Below are 15,408 nucleotides of genomic sequence, written 5' to 3'. Positions count from 1 at the left end.
TCACTTCAGGGCTTCTGCTCGTGGTTGACGGCCATCTTCAGAATAAAGTGAGTATGTTGGATCTTAATTGAGGCACTTTGCATCAGAACAACAGAACCGGTCTTCACGGGTCCGAGGTCTTTAGTGTTTAATTATTAATGACAATGCGGCAGGAAAACAGTGTAACTGACCAGAGACGGGCTGCGGTGGGACCTGTGGTACCAGAAGATAGTTTGCTGATAACGATTTGGGATATTGTCAATATATTAGCGTGTGCGTGTGTGTGTGTGTGCGTGTGTGCGTGTGTGTGTGTGTGTGTGTGTGTGTGTGTGTGGACAGCAGTGTAGATGCATCTGTGGAGACAAACAGCTCGTCGCAGAGTCTTTACTACAAACACTCAGCTGTCGTGTGACGGTGACGGTTTGCTCGAATCTGCCCACATGTGTCTCTGACTCAGACGTGATCCGACAGCCACACTAACGTTAATGCACCAACACTACAGCCAACGTCACCGTGACGACAGCGTCATCGTCAGGGAAACGGGCCACATTAACACCACACTCACCCGTGGACCGGACCACCACGTGTTCAACGTCACTGACAGTCTGTTGATGGACAGAATGTGTATTTAAACATAGACACGGGGCTCAGAACACGAGGGGTGGACCGCTGTGTTGTGTTCAGGTGTAGTTGGACTATAAGTGAAATGTCCATGTGTGTTTTTATCCTGAGTGTTTGGTCCAATCAGAACTCTGACTGACCCGTCCTCCTCCTCCTCCTGCAGGGATGAAGAGATCAGGGAGAAGTGTGGTGAGGACGCCGTCCACTATCTGTCCTTCCAGCGTCACATCATCGGCCTGCTGGTCGTCGTCGGCGTCCTCTCTGTCGGCATCGTCCTGCCCGTCAACTTCTCCGGAGACCTGCTGGGTGAGAAAACGGCGTCTCTGCCACAGCGTGCACGTCTGTAGATAAACTCCTGTCAATAAGTGAATACTGAAACTGTCCAGTGCATCAAGATAAATGTATCATAAACACAGAAGTTAATTCAGCCCTTCAGATTCACTCTGAGACTCTGATTGGTGCGTTTGAACCACGAAACATTAAAGTTTCTGCTGCTACAAGCTACAAGCTACAAGCTAGTTACAGCTAACACAGATCAGAGTGAAACTGAGCAGCAAACAAACAAACTACAAACAAATATCCAACTCATGTTCTTCTTTTAGTCAAACCATTAATGCTAAAAATAAAATTAACAGAAGAAAAAGCACGAGATCTGTCGAAGTTTCCCTCCAAAATTGAAGCTAGCTGTACTAGCCTGTAGCTAGCTACTGTAGCTTGAATGCTAGTGAATTCTGTTGACTTTCCAACATTGTTAATACCAAGGTTATGAATGAAATAACTGAAAACTCATTGTTAATCATACCTTTAGTTAAATTTCACCAATTTCCTTCCTTGTCCTGGTTATCAGTTAGCTAATGCTAATGCTAATGCTAATGGTTGTGTGTTTGTTCAGATTTCCTTCTCAGACTTGTGTAAGTCCTGAGTGGCAGCTGGTTGCTATGATTCAAACACTAGCGACAGGTGAAGTGTTGGACGTGCTGCTGCAGCGTTGAGTCCTGTACATGTGTAATGTTGTTCACACTGTGCTGAACTACAGCAGCGTTCTCACAGTGTTCTCACCTTGTGTCTGGTTGAATTTAGTCAGAATTATCAGTAAAGACGCTTTCCGAATCCCCGGAGCGCCCGGACCTCCTTCTAAAGAAGGTAACAGCAGTGGGAGCGGAGCTGTAGGACGTCTGTAGGACGTCTGTAGGTCTGTGTTTGCTGTCTGATGGTAGATGTATAGACGGTTTTAGCTCATCCTGGATTCTGATCAGTTTATTGTGCAGCAGCGGTGGAAGAAGTGTAGAGTCGTCACAGTGGACCGTCTGTTTCATCCCGACGCAGGAAGCCTCAAAAATCAGGACGCGTCTGTGAAGAACAAAACATACTAAAAGATCAAGAGACGCACTTCTTCTAATGTTCGTGTCGTTCGGTACCAGCGTGTTTTACTTTAATATCTCTTTAAACGTGAAGACATTTATGATTGTCACATTCAGTTTTTTGTTTCTGTCGTCGTCGTCTGATTCCTGCTGAGCCGGTTTCAGGTCATTTGGTTGGTGGCAGACTTGATGATGTCATCTCGTTCCTCAGATCAATGCACATGAATTATTTCACAGTCAGATGTTTCTGAAATCATTTCTGACATCAGCAAACAGATTATTACAACGTAACCGGTTATATTTAAAGAGTGCAATCTTTTTATGGTGAAGAAGGAGAAGGAGAAGAAGAAGAAGATGGAGAAGAAGAAGAAGAAGAAGAAGAAGAAGAAGAAGATGGAGAAGAAGATGGAGGAGAAGAAGAAGAAGATGGAGAAGAAGAGGAAGAAGGAGAAGAAGAGGAGGTAGAAGAAGAAGAAGAAGAAGGAGAAGAAGGACATGAACAGTGAAAAGTTCTGACCCATATATTATAATATGTGATGATCACCTTCATGGTGCAGCTTGTACTAAAGAGGTGTTGTGTAGTAGATGTTTCAGTGTTGTGACTGGTGTCAGTCTGTAGCGTCGGCTTGTTCACAGTATCCACACTTGGATGCTTTTTTGATGCCACGAGTTTAAAATGATACGATATCTGCAGTCGATGGTGACAAAAGTACTGAAGCTTTAAAAAGAAAATCAGATCTAAACCAAACTCAAGAGACGTGATCGATCCGACTGCGCAGAAACATCCACAAGACGTCAACTCAACGACGTCCACAGTTAAAGTTTTTAGATGTGATTTCACCAGGAGATTTATTAAATATCATGTTTTGGTCATCAAACCTTCATCAGGTGCGTTGATGTTCGAAGGTCTGATACCACAACATGATATTTAATAGATCTGATGAGTGGCTCTCCAGGTAAAGTTCACGCCTCGTGCAGCTCCTGAGGTCGAAGTTCAGGGTTTGAATCCTCGCTGTGGTTTTTGCTGCATGAAGTTAAATTTGGCGTCATGAAAACTTTAATTTTGAACAACTGAAGTCTTTACAACTGAAGTTGTAAAGACGTCTAACATTACATTATAGAAACTTTAGTTTTCAGCCCTGTGAGGACGTCACGTGGACGAAGAAAAGCATCCAGAAACGTTCATTCTGGCTCCTCTGGACGTCTTTTCATCGTCAGAGATGTTGAACTGACGTCTTGTGGATGTTTCTGCTCAGTGGGATGTTACATGTTCAGTGACGTCACCAGTACCAGACTGTTTGACACTGGTATCAGAAAACACTAAGTCTTGTTGTTTAACATTAATGTTGTATCAAAGTTTAAAATTCAGTGTTCTGAGCCACACAGCTGATTTGTGAAGCAACGGCAACATGATCAGTGAGCTGCTGCTGAACGCTGCTCGTCAGCTCGCTGGCTCTTTGAGCAGCAGACTGGACTCTTGTTTGCTGATGATCGAATCTTTTCTGTTCCAGAAAACAACGCCTACAGCTTCGGACGCACCACCATAGCCAACCTGAAGTCTGGGTGAGTCCACCAGCACTGTGATCATCATCTGTTCAGGAGACTCATTTTCACCTTAAACATAGAAACTACAGCCTGCTGCCCGCTGACCTGCTCACACACTGATGGCAGAGTTAGGATGTGAAGGCAGGCGGGCCGGGAATAGAACCATCAACCCTGTGGTTCACTGCAAACAATCAAAATCCCAGCGAGCATATCTGTTTAATCTCATCAGGCTCAATAAAAGACAGTCACCTTTACTTTTCACATCATCCACATTGAACAGAAACAGTGTGAAGCAGATCAGACGATCAGAACTTGGTCTGTCTGACCCACATGAACAGTTTTCATCCGGTTCTTTTTAAAGTCGTGTTGAGTCTCCTGCTCTGAAACACGGCAGGTTGAACTGTATGAGGCCAGCAGGACACTCGCTGCCATCATGTCCAAGAAATAAAGCTCATTTATAAATCAAAAGGTCCTGGAACAAAGACGGGCTGCTGTTCTGGCGGGTCGGGGGTTCGGGTTACGTTTGGAGGCTAGCAGTTAAAACTCAAGTGAACCACTTTCCATATATATATATATATATATATATATATATATATATATGTGTGTATATATATATATATGTGTGTATATATATGTGTATATATATGTATATGTGTATATGTGTGTGTGTGTGTGTATGTATGTATGTATGTATGTATGTATGTATACAGTGGTGGACAAAATTATTAGAACACCTGACAGATCTTAAAATATTGACCTTTTTTTGCCTCCAACACATGATTTCACTTCATAATGTTCATGAAACATGCAGATTGTTGCTCTGAGCACAACAAATATCAGATGGAGTGAGTCCTCCTGTTTTTATCCACTTTAACTTTAATATTTGGTATGTCCACCTTTTGCAGCAGTTACAGCAGCACATCTCTTTGGAAAAGTGTCAATATGTTTCCTGAGAACTTCAACACTAATGTTATCCTGTGCCTTCTGCAACTCCAGCCAAAGGCTTTCCTTTGAATGTACAATAGATCTGTCCAGTTTATTTTCCAACTCGCCCCAAATTTGCTCAATGGGGTTGAGGTCCGGACTTTGAGGGGGCCGGTCCATCATTTTCAGTGTTCCAGCAGATTCCTTCTGTCGCAGGTAGTTCTGGCAACAGTTAGAAGAAAGTTTTGGGTCTTTGTCCTCTTGGAAAATAAATCCAGGCCTATTAAGACGACTCCCAGTTTTCGACGCACAGTTCTTGAAGACACTGTTGCACCATTAGTCATTGTGGTGTTGATCTCGTCAAGCAGTTCTTGTGAGGTCTTTCTTTGGTCCTTAAGACTGAGAATTTTGAGATGCTTCACTTGTCTGTCTTAAAGTTATTTTTTTCTACCCTCCCCTTTCGGTTCTGGTGTGAATCGGTGGCATCATGACGGTCTAAAGTGTACTTTACAGTGCTTGGACTGCATCTCAAGTCCTTGGCTATGCGGCAGTAACTCCAGCCAGCATCAAAAAGGGCCTTTATTCGAACCCGTTGCTCACTCGTTAGCTCCTTCTTCACCTTAGCCATGTTCATAGAGCAACGTGTGCTTCAAGACTACTTCTAGAGGCTTTGAATTTATACCAGTTGGTGGTGTGGCCTCAGTGACAAAACCCTGATGTTACCAATCACTTAATGAGCAGGATAGGCCTTGTACGTTCACACAGCTGTGTCCTAAGACTCTTGCAATCACCATCAATTTAACCACAATCATACCTAACAATGATTACACAAGTAATTTGGCTTCTTCTGTGGAGGAACATGATTGTGTGACATTGACAGTGAAATAGGCCTAGTTTGTTTTTTGTAAGGAAAATGACCTAAATCACCTTATGATGGCACTATTCTATGGTTTATAGAGCATAATGATGACTTTGTAGATATTTCATTCGTTTTATGGGTATTTTAATGGCCAATTCAACGAAAACAACTGAAACCTCTTAAATATGCCTGGTGTTCTCATAATTTTGGCCACCACTGTATGTATGTGTACATATCTATATATACATATCTATATATATATAATATTTCTCACGTATTACAAACACAAACATCTTGTATTGTTTTGAACTTGTTTTTAAAAACACGTGTGCTTCACTGAACCTTCTCCACATGTTTCAGATCAGCTCCACCTGTGTGTGTCTGGGATATGGTTAGCCTAGCTTAGCACAAAGACTGGAAGTTACAGTGAATCAAAACTAAATGAGATGTTCTCTGTTCAGGACGAACCTGCTGTGGCTGCACACGTCGTTTGCCTTCATGTATCTGCTCCTGACCGTCTACAGCATGAGGAGACACACGTCCAAGATGCACTACAAGGAGGACGACCTGGTAGGAGAAACACCTTGTATCCTTCTTCCACAGAGTTTGTTTCTGCGTCTGCGGCAGGCGGCCGCCCGGAGACGAGGCCCAGCGTCTTTTCTCCATCTATTATTCACCGTATCTTTGTCTCCTGTGGATGATGTCATCACCCACATCCTCCTCTGATGTCCTGATGTCAGATAAAATAACCTGATAGTAAACCTCAGTCCATCACAGAGAGACGGCTGACATATCGTTGTCATAGAAATGAGACACTTTGTGGACTTAAACCATAAACCTGTGGTTTGTGTTTTGATCCCAGTTTTGTGTCTTGCAGGTGAAGCGCACTTTATTCATTAACGGCATCTCTAAATACGCCGAGGAGACTCAGATCAAACAGCACTTTGAGTAAGTTCACTGCTCTTCTTCTTCTTCTTCACATTAAACTGAGCAGATGTCTGAGGACATTCTTACTCACAGTGTGTTTCAGAATGATTTTGTGTGTCTGTACTTCACACTGCTGCCTGCAACATGTGCACAATCAGGACACACTTCTTCTTCTTCACTTCACTTGTTTATAAGGCCGTCCTACTCTCCGGCACTTTGTATGATACAGATGTGCATATCTATTGTATGTGATTGCGTGTAATTGCATGTTCTGTGTTACTTACGGCTGCAGCAGGGGCGAATGGCCCAGAACAAATTTCCCACATTGTGGGACAATAAAGTTAATCTTAATCTTAATCTTAATCTTAATGACGGGTTCAACATCAGAACCAATCTGACGACCTGATGCTTCACGTTATGAAATAAAATGGCTTTAGATATTATGCAGATATTTCAGAGTTAGGCAGGTCAGTTATTTACAGTATCATGAGGGTTGTGGAGGAATCAGGTTTCTTTGTCTGTTTATTCTTCAGGCAGGCGTACGAGAACTGCACCGTGCTCGAGGCTCGAATCTGCTACAACGTGGCCAAACTGATGTCTCTGAACGCCGAGAGGTGAGCCAGACGGACAGCCGGGGCCCAGTGCATGCTGGGATACGCATCGGCTCTGTGGGTGTTTTTAAGAGAATGTGTTTCTTCTCCACATTTGAACAACCACACCTGCTCTGTGTTTGTGTCCGTCAGGAAGAAGACGGAGCGCAGTAAGAAGTTCTTCACCGACCTGATGGCGAAGGAACACGTTCCCACCATGATCAACCCCAAACCCTGTGGACACCTCTGCTGCTGCGCCATCACCGGCTGCGAAGAGGTGACGTTGACGCTAACGCTAACACTCTGTTCACACACAATGTAGCTTCATACAAGCATCATGTGATTTACATACTCTGCTCTGATTGGTTATTTTCTCATGTTACTTCTTGACCGGCGCACGATGAGCAATTTATGTTAATACATGGCCTGACTGGATGTGTTGGGTCGGGGTTAGAGCGTTAGCTTGTTAGCAGTGATTTAGCAGCATACGTCTGTCCTGCAGGAGGAGGCAGTCAGCTACTACACCAAGAGGGAGGCCAAGCTGAAGGAGGAGTACAGGAAGGAGAAGGAGAAGGTCCACACTAAACCGCTGGGCATGGCCTTTGTCACCTTCCAGAATGAGGCCATGACTGCCATGTGAGCCACCACCTGACCCCACCCTTTACCTGACCCCACCCATTATCTGACCCCACCCTTTATCTGACCCCGCCCTTTATCTGACCCCACCCTTTATCTGACCCCACCCATTATCTGAACCCGCCCATTATCTGACCCCATCCTTTATCTGACCCCATCCTTTATCTGACCCCGCCCTTTATCTGACCCCACCCTTTATCTGACCCCGCCCTTTATCTGACCCCACCCTTTATCTGACCCCACCCATTATCTGACCCCACCCATTATCTGACCCCGCCCTTTATCTGGCCCCGCCCCCGTTGTTCACTCCTCCCACCACCAGTCAAACAATAATTGGTTCATTTGTGTTTGTTTCACGTACCCTGCTCTGACTCCTCCTCTTCCCTCTGGCCCCGCCTCCTCTCGCTGACTCCACCCCCTTCTGTTTTCACAGTATTTTGAAGGACTTCAACGCTTGTCAGGTTCAGGGCTGTCGGTGTCGTCAGGAGCCACAGTCCTCTCAGTTCAGCGAGGCTCTTCACGTTCACAGCTGGAGTGTTTCGTACGCGCCCGACCCGCAGAACGTCCGCTGGTACGTCCACAAGCTCCACCCGCCTAACACCACACCGAACCTCAACCCAATGCACCCATCACCCTCTGCTCATGTGTGTGGTTTCCTCCTGCAGGGAACACCTGTCGCTGGGCGGGATCTGCTGGTGGATCCGCTGCTTCATCATCAACTGCATCCTCTTCATCCTGCTCTTCTTCCTCACCACGCCCGCCATCATCATCTCCACCATGGACAAGTTCAACGTCACCAAGCCCGTCGAGTATCTCAATGTAAGAAATCCAGATGGAGCCGCTCAGTAGGCTGATGGTTGTGCTCTGACTCTCTGCTGAGTGTCTGTGTGTGTGTCGGTTCTTTCAACAGAACCCGATCGTCACCCAGTTCTTCCCCACTCTGCTGCTCTGGGCCTTCTCTGCTCTGCTGCCCACCATCGTCTACTACTCGGCCTTCTTCGAGGCTCATTGGACCAGGTAGCACCGCTGTCCACTCCTCACCCTCCTCTTCATCGGTACTTCAGTAAGGGATGTCCTGAACCGATCTTCGGGATCGGGATCGGGGCCGATATGGGCATTGTTTCAATGATCGGGATCGGCAATTTTGAACGTGGACCCAAGCCCGATGATTTGTACGTCAGCTGTCGTAAACAGAGCACAATTTGTGGCAGAACGCAGATGTAACGTAACGTTACTCTGGCAACCCCGTGGATAAAATGTCTGCAGCGTGGAAATGTTTTAACTTAGAAAGTGAAAGCAGTCCAACAACATGTAACATCTGAAATACGACCGTTTCACGAGCTGGTAACAAAAGAGCTGCAGTTAATACTACAAGTTTGATACGTCATAAAAACAAACGCTCAGAGGAAAACGAGTTCACTCAAGTAATACAGGCAAAGACACAAAGCAACAAACACTCGGATACTTTCTAAAGGAAGAGAAATGTCCTGGAGACAGAAACATGGACACAAATATTACAGAGAAGGTCACTGAACTCATCGCTCTGGGTCACCAGCCCACCTCCGTGGTGGAGGTCAGGGTTCAGTTACTCACTTTGTTTACTTGGTTGTTTTTGTTACAAAACAATAAATAAACAAATGCTGTAACAGGATAAGCAGAATAAGAAAGAGCCAAATGAAAGTATTTACTTTGTTTCAACAGAATCATAACGTATTAAGAACAGCTTGGATGCAGGTGGTTTTTTCTTAATGCAGCTGTATTATCTAGGAAAATATAAGTTCGGGCTCAGTATCGGATCCGGACTCGGTATCGGCAGATACTAAATATTAAATGACTTGGATCGGAATCGGGGAAAAAAAACCTGATCGGGACATCCCTAACTTCAGTATCAGTACTGCAGTACTGATACAAGCACACAGGTGTTTTTATTTGAATACTGTAGTCCAAGTTTGTCAACCCATACAAGTCCTGAACGTAAACAAGTCCAGGTCCAGTCGGTGTGGGCTGAATCTGACCCGTATCTGATTTAACTTTGTGTCTGCAGGTCTGGAGAAAACAGGACGACGATGCATAAATGTTACACCTTCCTGATCTTCATGGTTCTGCTGCTGCCATCTCTCGGACTCAGCAGGTAATCAGAACTGTTTGCTTTAAGAATCCGTCCCTGATTGACCTTTGACCTCTGCTGTCCTCAGTAACACACCCGTCTCTCTCTGGTTCTCCAGTCTGGATGTTTTCTTCCGTTGGCTCTTTGATAAGAAGTTCCTGGCTGATGCCAAAGTCAGATTTGAGTAAGTCGTCACCAAATGATTTCGATCATGTAAAATACAAATCAAGCTTTCATTTGAAATAATCAAGTTCAAATACACATACTTTAAGTCCCTGTGTCCTCTGTTGTGTCCTCTTCAGGTGCGTCTTCCTGCCAGATAACGGAGCATTCTTTGTCAACTACGTCATCGCCTCTGCGTTCATCGGGAACGCCATGGACCTGCTGAGGATCCCCGGTCTGCTCATGTACATGATCCGGCTGTGCCTGGCTCGCTCTGCTGCCGACCGCCGCAACGTCAAGAGGGTGAGGACGGACGCTGACAGAGAGGACGGACGCTGACTGAGATGACGGACACTGACTGAGACGATGGACGCTGACTTTGACGATGGACGCTGACCGACGCTGACTGAGACGATGGACACTAACCAAGATGCCGGATGCTGACCGAGACGACGGGCACTGACTGAGACGATGGATGCTGACCGACACTGACTGAGACGATGGACACTGACTGAGATCTCTTTGTTATAATCAAAAATCAAAGAGACTCGACTGTGGGTCCTGCTGGACAAAATGGTTGACACTGTCCCTGGTGAACACCTTTTGGCATCCATTATTGTCTTGTGGACAACGTGGATCTAAAAATAGCAAAGTTGTCCCCTGTGGTTGTGTCCTGTTTAACATATTGTCTCATGTCCCTGCAGCACCAGGCCTATGAGTTTCAGTTCGGGGCCGCGTATGCCTGGATGATGAATGTCTTCACGGTGGTGATGGCCTACAGTATCACCTGTCCCATCATCGTCCCCTTCGGTCAGTCTCAACCACACAACTCCCCTCAGTTTTCATGAGATGATGGTGGGGGACCTCGGAACCTCCAGGGGGTCCTGGGTCCCCCAAAAGAGAGTTTTGTACATTTTACAGTAAAATGCATCAATCTGGTGCAAAACCAGGAGGATATCAGATCCGTTCAGCCGTCTGTGTGACTCCCTGACTCACCTGTCCCCCTGCAGGTCTGATGTACATGCTGCTGAAACACCTGGTGGACCGGTACAACATGTACTACGCCTACCTGCCCTCCAAACTGGACAAGAAGATCCACTCGGGAGCCGTCACCCAGGTGGTGGCAGCTCCCATCCTCTGCCTCTTCTGGCTGCTCTTCTTCTCCACTGTACGCACAGGTAAGCCCCGCCCCCTGCTGGACATACCACCTCTTCTACTTGAGTCTTTATCGAGTGCGTCGAGACACGTCCAAGTCTGTGAGACTGATCAGATCAATGTCAAGTCTTTATAGACGACTCCGATCAATTCTGTTCTACTGGATCAATACCATTATTAAAGGTCCGCTGAGACACGTCTGGTTCAGTCCAAAACTCTACGTTTGAGTGACTCTATGGCTCTGACATGTCGTTGTTGTTGTTGTTGTTGAATGCTAACTAATGCTAACCGCTAATGTGTTGTCAGGCTTTGAGACGCCAACCTCCATGTTCACTCTGGTGGTTCTGATCGTCACCATCGTGGTCTGTCTGTCTCACGTCTGCTTCGGACACTTCAAGTACCTCAGCGCTCACAACTACAAGGTACCGCAAAAAGATCAAAAGCTCTGTGGAACGTTGATGTTGGTGATCAGAACTGCGTCTGACTCCCTGTCTCTGTCTCAGATCGACACCAAGGAGAACGACGTGGACGCCGTCGAGAACGGACGTCCATCTCGTCCTTCGTCCTCCCCCACCACCAAATCTCAGGTGACTGGCTCTAATTCAAGAACTCTGTTTGTTAAATGAATTAGCTGTGAAGCGTTGGCTCACATGTTTGTTGTGGTTCTGTGTCCAGCAGCAGCAACAGCAGCAGCAGCAGCAGCAGCAGCAGCAGATGTACATCGCCCAGGTGCTCCAGGACCCAAACTCGGACGAGCCTGGCGGTGGCAGTGGCGAGGAGGACCGAGGGTCGTCCCAGGACGAGGAAATGATGAACGGAGGGAACAGCATCAATGAGGCGGATTTTCAGTCAGGGGAGGACAGTCTGATCGCCAACGAGGTCCACCAGTAGCTGGGGGTGGAGCTCGAGGCAGGGGGCGGAGCTAGTTGAGGGTCCATACCCACACTCAACAGTTACAAAATAAAGCTGACTGGAGAATCACAACACATACGAACACACGTACAGATACTGACACGGTTAGCTCCACCCCCTCCCAGCTCGAAGACTTGACCCTGACCTTTGACGCCGGCGCCGGGTCGCCAACATCCAGTCCTGCACGTCTGTGGAAACTGGACATCAAACTGTCTCCACAGGAAGCCACTGTACATAACCACAAAGCCAAAAGTTCTCTTTTTGTTTTTTTGTTTTGTTTTTTCTCGGGGTGGGGGCGGGGTTTAAAATTCGTGCCTGGGCAGGATTTCGTTCGTTCGCACACGTGTCTTGACTCCCGATCCCACCGCGGGTCGCCGGTACTCGACCTGTCGAGGGGTCAAAGCTGATGCTGATGCTGTCTTTTTTCGTCGGCCAGGTGCACTCCTCCAGACGAACGCCAGCCGTTGCCGCTGTCCTCCGACATCGGAGTGCTAAATAAGTCGCCAGCCGCCAGCTCTGTTAATGGTAGAAGCCTCGCTTACGCAGACGCATCGCAGTCGCCCTTCTGTTCGCTGTCCTCTTTCTTTCTCTCTGTGGAAACTGCTCGTGGACATTTTCAACACATCACCTGGAAGTTTTTGGTTTTCTTGACCTGCCAAGCTTTCGCTGCATGTCGTTTAAAAGTGCTGTCTGGTTTTTTGATGTCGCCACCTCCGGACGATGTCATCCACCGCAGCTCTGCAGTGACCAATGAGCTCGCCAGTTTCCCACCCTGATCTCAGCAGCACATCCTCCCACCTGCCAGACGAGCCTCACTGGTCAACCACTGGACTCCACACGAGACTGCTTTCTTTTCTGGTTCTTTGATTTCACCTGAACTACCTTAAATCATGAATACCTGACAAAGGGAACGGGATGTTTTGTGTCTGTGTAGGTTCAGCAATCAAAACTCTTTTCATTCGTGAGGAGAACTTTGTGAAGACGCTCCGGCTCTTCCAGCAGCAGCAGTCGTGTAGTTTGAGCTCGGGTAGACGCAGAAGAGCAGCGCTTTTCGTCCGGACGGTCTACCCTCCACGCCTGAAGCTGTCGGGACCCTCAAGGGAAAATGTTTCCTGTGTGTGTGTGTGTGTGTGTGTGTGTGTGTGTGTGTGTGTGTGTGTGTGTGTGTGTGTGTGTGTGTGTGTGTGTGTGTCCAGTAGCTTATTGTACACCAATCTGCATCATAACGTGTTCAACAACATCACTAGGTAACCAAAAACATCTGGCCAATGAGCTCCAGCGGTCGTCAGGCTTCTGTAGAATCGGCTCAAAGTTTTCTTCATTTTGAAAACGTCAGAAAAACATCAGCTCGCTCAGTTTTTACGGCGTTGGCGCCGCACATGAAGCTTAAATGTTCACATTATATTTAGTCCAGCTGGTTTCACTTCATTGGTCCACTACAGAGCTGGGTCCAGGGATGTTCAGCTAGCTTAGCCTGCTAGCTTTAGCTCCATCAACAGAGCAAACAAACATCTTGAGGTTCATTTACATGTTGCATCTTTTAAAGTTTAAGATTAAGATCAAAGTATCAGCTTCCTGGTTAGGTTAGGGTTAGCTTCTGCGTCACCAGTCCATCCTATACTGAAGCTAACTGGCTAATATCCAGGACTTTACTGTTCAGAGACGACTTGTTGTGCTTCTCAAAATCAAAAAAAGAAAATGGTCATTTCCGGGAGCCGGTCGCTCCAGACGCACTTTCTGCCTCCTGCTGTTTAGGTTAGTTATACCAGAGAGTGTGTTGTCGGACAATGGCCGTCTGTTTTCAGGACGACGGTCTGTTGGACAAATGGGACATTTTACTTTATTGGGCTGTTTTCTGTTGGAAGCAGAGCGACACTGTTAGCTTAGCTTCTTCAGAAGAGAGAAGACATATCCGTCTGACTGACTCGTTGTATTTTGTGGTTAACTTCTGTCTTCGTCTCTGAAGGTAACGATTAGAAAGTTTGAGTTTAAGACCCAAATATTAGCTTTTAGGTCCAGTTAGCTTCTAGCTAGCTAACACAGCTAAGTTGACTCGTGGATTAATTGCTTGTTACACACATGATAGCTTACATTGCTGGATAACAAGCAGTTTTAAAAGCGACATCAGTTTATTTAAATGTCGTCAGTGAAATGAATTCACGTGAACATGAGCCGTCATCAGAACTCAACACCAGGATACCACGGATGTGTTCTCCAACTAGAGCTTTACTTCCTGCTTCTGCGACCCTCTGAGCATGTGCAGTAGATGTTACATGATGATGTCAGATATTAAAATCTCTTCATAAAGAGTCAAACTGAGCGTGTCTGCAGTTTTAAAGACGTCTCTTTTCTTATGGAGCTTCATGCTAAGGACACAGAGAGGATTTAGCATGCTAGTGGTTAGCTTTTTTCTTCAGGTGGAGCTAGGCTAGCGGTTTCCCCCTGCTTCCAGTGTTTGTGCTAAGCTAGGCTAAAGGTGTCGTGGACCTGTTCTTCACAGATTATAATCTGTTGTCACCTTGAGACGGATGTTTAGGGAAATTAAGTCTTAAACCAGTTGATAATCTCCTCAAACTCCAGATGAGGCTTCAGCAGCGGCTCGCGTCACTTTCCCATGATCCTCGTGGTGTCTGATGATGTGCACCAGCCGGGGCCTGCTGATTGGACGAGCTTCCTCCACTCATTCTCCTGCTGGTCGCTGGTTTCTTCATCGTGCAGCGTCATCAGGGCGTGACGGGAACGCTTTAAACCGTTTAACCACAAAGTCTGAAACATTTCAGGTGTCTCCTGACATAATGTTTACATCAGCTTCAGTTGCTCATTTTCATTTTGATCATGTTCTGCAGAGTGTGTGTGTGTGTTTGTTTGTTTGTTTGTTTGTTTGTTTGTTTGTTCGTTTGTCTGTGTGTGTGTGTGTGTGTGTGTGTGTGTGTGTGTGTGTGTGTGTGTGTGTGCACGTGCACAGGGCTGGACTATGAAAGCTGCAGCCACCAGGACGTCAGTGTTGGTGGCTGCACGCTGGAGAACCTGCAGCGTCTGTGTCCGCGTGATGTTTCCTCTTCACCTCCAGCGGAGCGCCGGCTGTCGGCCGTCGACGCTCCGGCCGTGATTGTACGCACACGAACGATGAAACTGAAGGAGAGCTCTCAGGATCTGGATGTGAAGTCTGAATATGTGACCGGAGGTTCAGGTCAGCAGCTCTCAAACCCTCAGAGGCCGATCAGAGGAGCGATGAGTGCTCGTTATCTCCACCTCTTACACACCGCTGAAGCCCCGCCCCTCTGGTTACCACACCGCTGAAGCCCCGCCCCTTCCTGTTCCTCATGGACCTTATTGATCAGAACTTTGTCTGTAGTGATGAAGAGTCAGATGATCAATCTCACACATGATGTTTGTCAGTTTGTTGTGTTAAAGTCAAACCTCATGTAGTTTTGTGTTAAAGCGCTCAGTGAACTACATCGACTCATCAACACCAGAACCAGCACCAACATGGAGCCGACTGGGCTCAGAACAGCTCGTAAACAAGATGAACATCACAATAAATCTGCTCATATTGACAACTGCAGTTCTGGTTCTGGTTCAGTTCTGTGAGCTGCTGATATACAGGAGCAGCTCCACAGTGTTTCAGTC

General features: G+C 46.6%; 1 protein-coding gene across 3 annotated transcripts in view; it reads left to right on the top strand.

Moving 5' to 3' along the window:
* The window catches only part of LOC141013425 (CSC1-like protein 2), a 26,790-nt gene extending 11,447 nt beyond the window's left edge, over positions 1 to 15,343 (top strand). For 2 of the 3 annotated variants that reach the window (XM_073487189.1, XM_073487326.1), the window contains 19 exons: positions 10 to 47; positions 764 to 906; positions 3,473 to 3,524; positions 5,751 to 5,859; positions 6,167 to 6,237; positions 6,750 to 6,830; positions 6,960 to 7,083; positions 7,309 to 7,442; positions 7,876 to 8,013; positions 8,108 to 8,261; positions 8,353 to 8,459; positions 9,487 to 9,573; positions 9,668 to 9,733; positions 9,852 to 10,014; positions 10,416 to 10,521; positions 10,722 to 10,889; positions 11,173 to 11,288; positions 11,370 to 11,453; positions 11,542 to 15,343. In XM_073487189.1, the coding sequence (XP_073343290.1) occupies positions 10 to 47; positions 764 to 906; positions 3,473 to 3,524; positions 5,751 to 5,859; positions 6,167 to 6,237; positions 6,750 to 6,830; positions 6,960 to 7,083; positions 7,309 to 7,442; positions 7,876 to 8,013; positions 8,108 to 8,261; positions 8,353 to 8,459; positions 9,487 to 9,573; positions 9,668 to 9,733; positions 9,852 to 10,014; positions 10,416 to 10,521; positions 10,722 to 10,889; positions 11,173 to 11,288; positions 11,370 to 11,453; positions 11,542 to 11,757 (2,157 nt within the window). In that variant the 3' untranslated portion in view covers positions 11,758 to 15,343. The remainder of the gene's footprint in view (positions 1 to 9; positions 48 to 763; positions 907 to 3,472; positions 3,525 to 5,750; positions 5,860 to 6,166; positions 6,238 to 6,749; positions 6,831 to 6,959; positions 7,084 to 7,308; positions 7,443 to 7,875; positions 8,014 to 8,107; positions 8,262 to 8,352; positions 8,460 to 9,486; positions 9,574 to 9,667; positions 9,734 to 9,851; positions 10,015 to 10,415; positions 10,522 to 10,721; positions 10,890 to 11,172; positions 11,289 to 11,369; positions 11,454 to 11,541) is intronic. The other variant, XM_073487263.1, reaches the window with a different exon arrangement.
* Positions 15,344 to 15,408: the final 65 nt, after the last annotated feature.

The sequence above is a fragment of the Pagrus major genome, chromosome 1 (genome assembly GCF_040436345.1).
Source record: "Pagrus major chromosome 1, Pma_NU_1.0".
NCBI lineage: Eukaryota > Metazoa > Chordata > Actinopteri > Spariformes > Sparidae > Pagrus > Pagrus major.
Note: the sequence above shows the minus strand (reverse complement) of the source record. Positions and strands in the feature narration are given on the sequence as shown.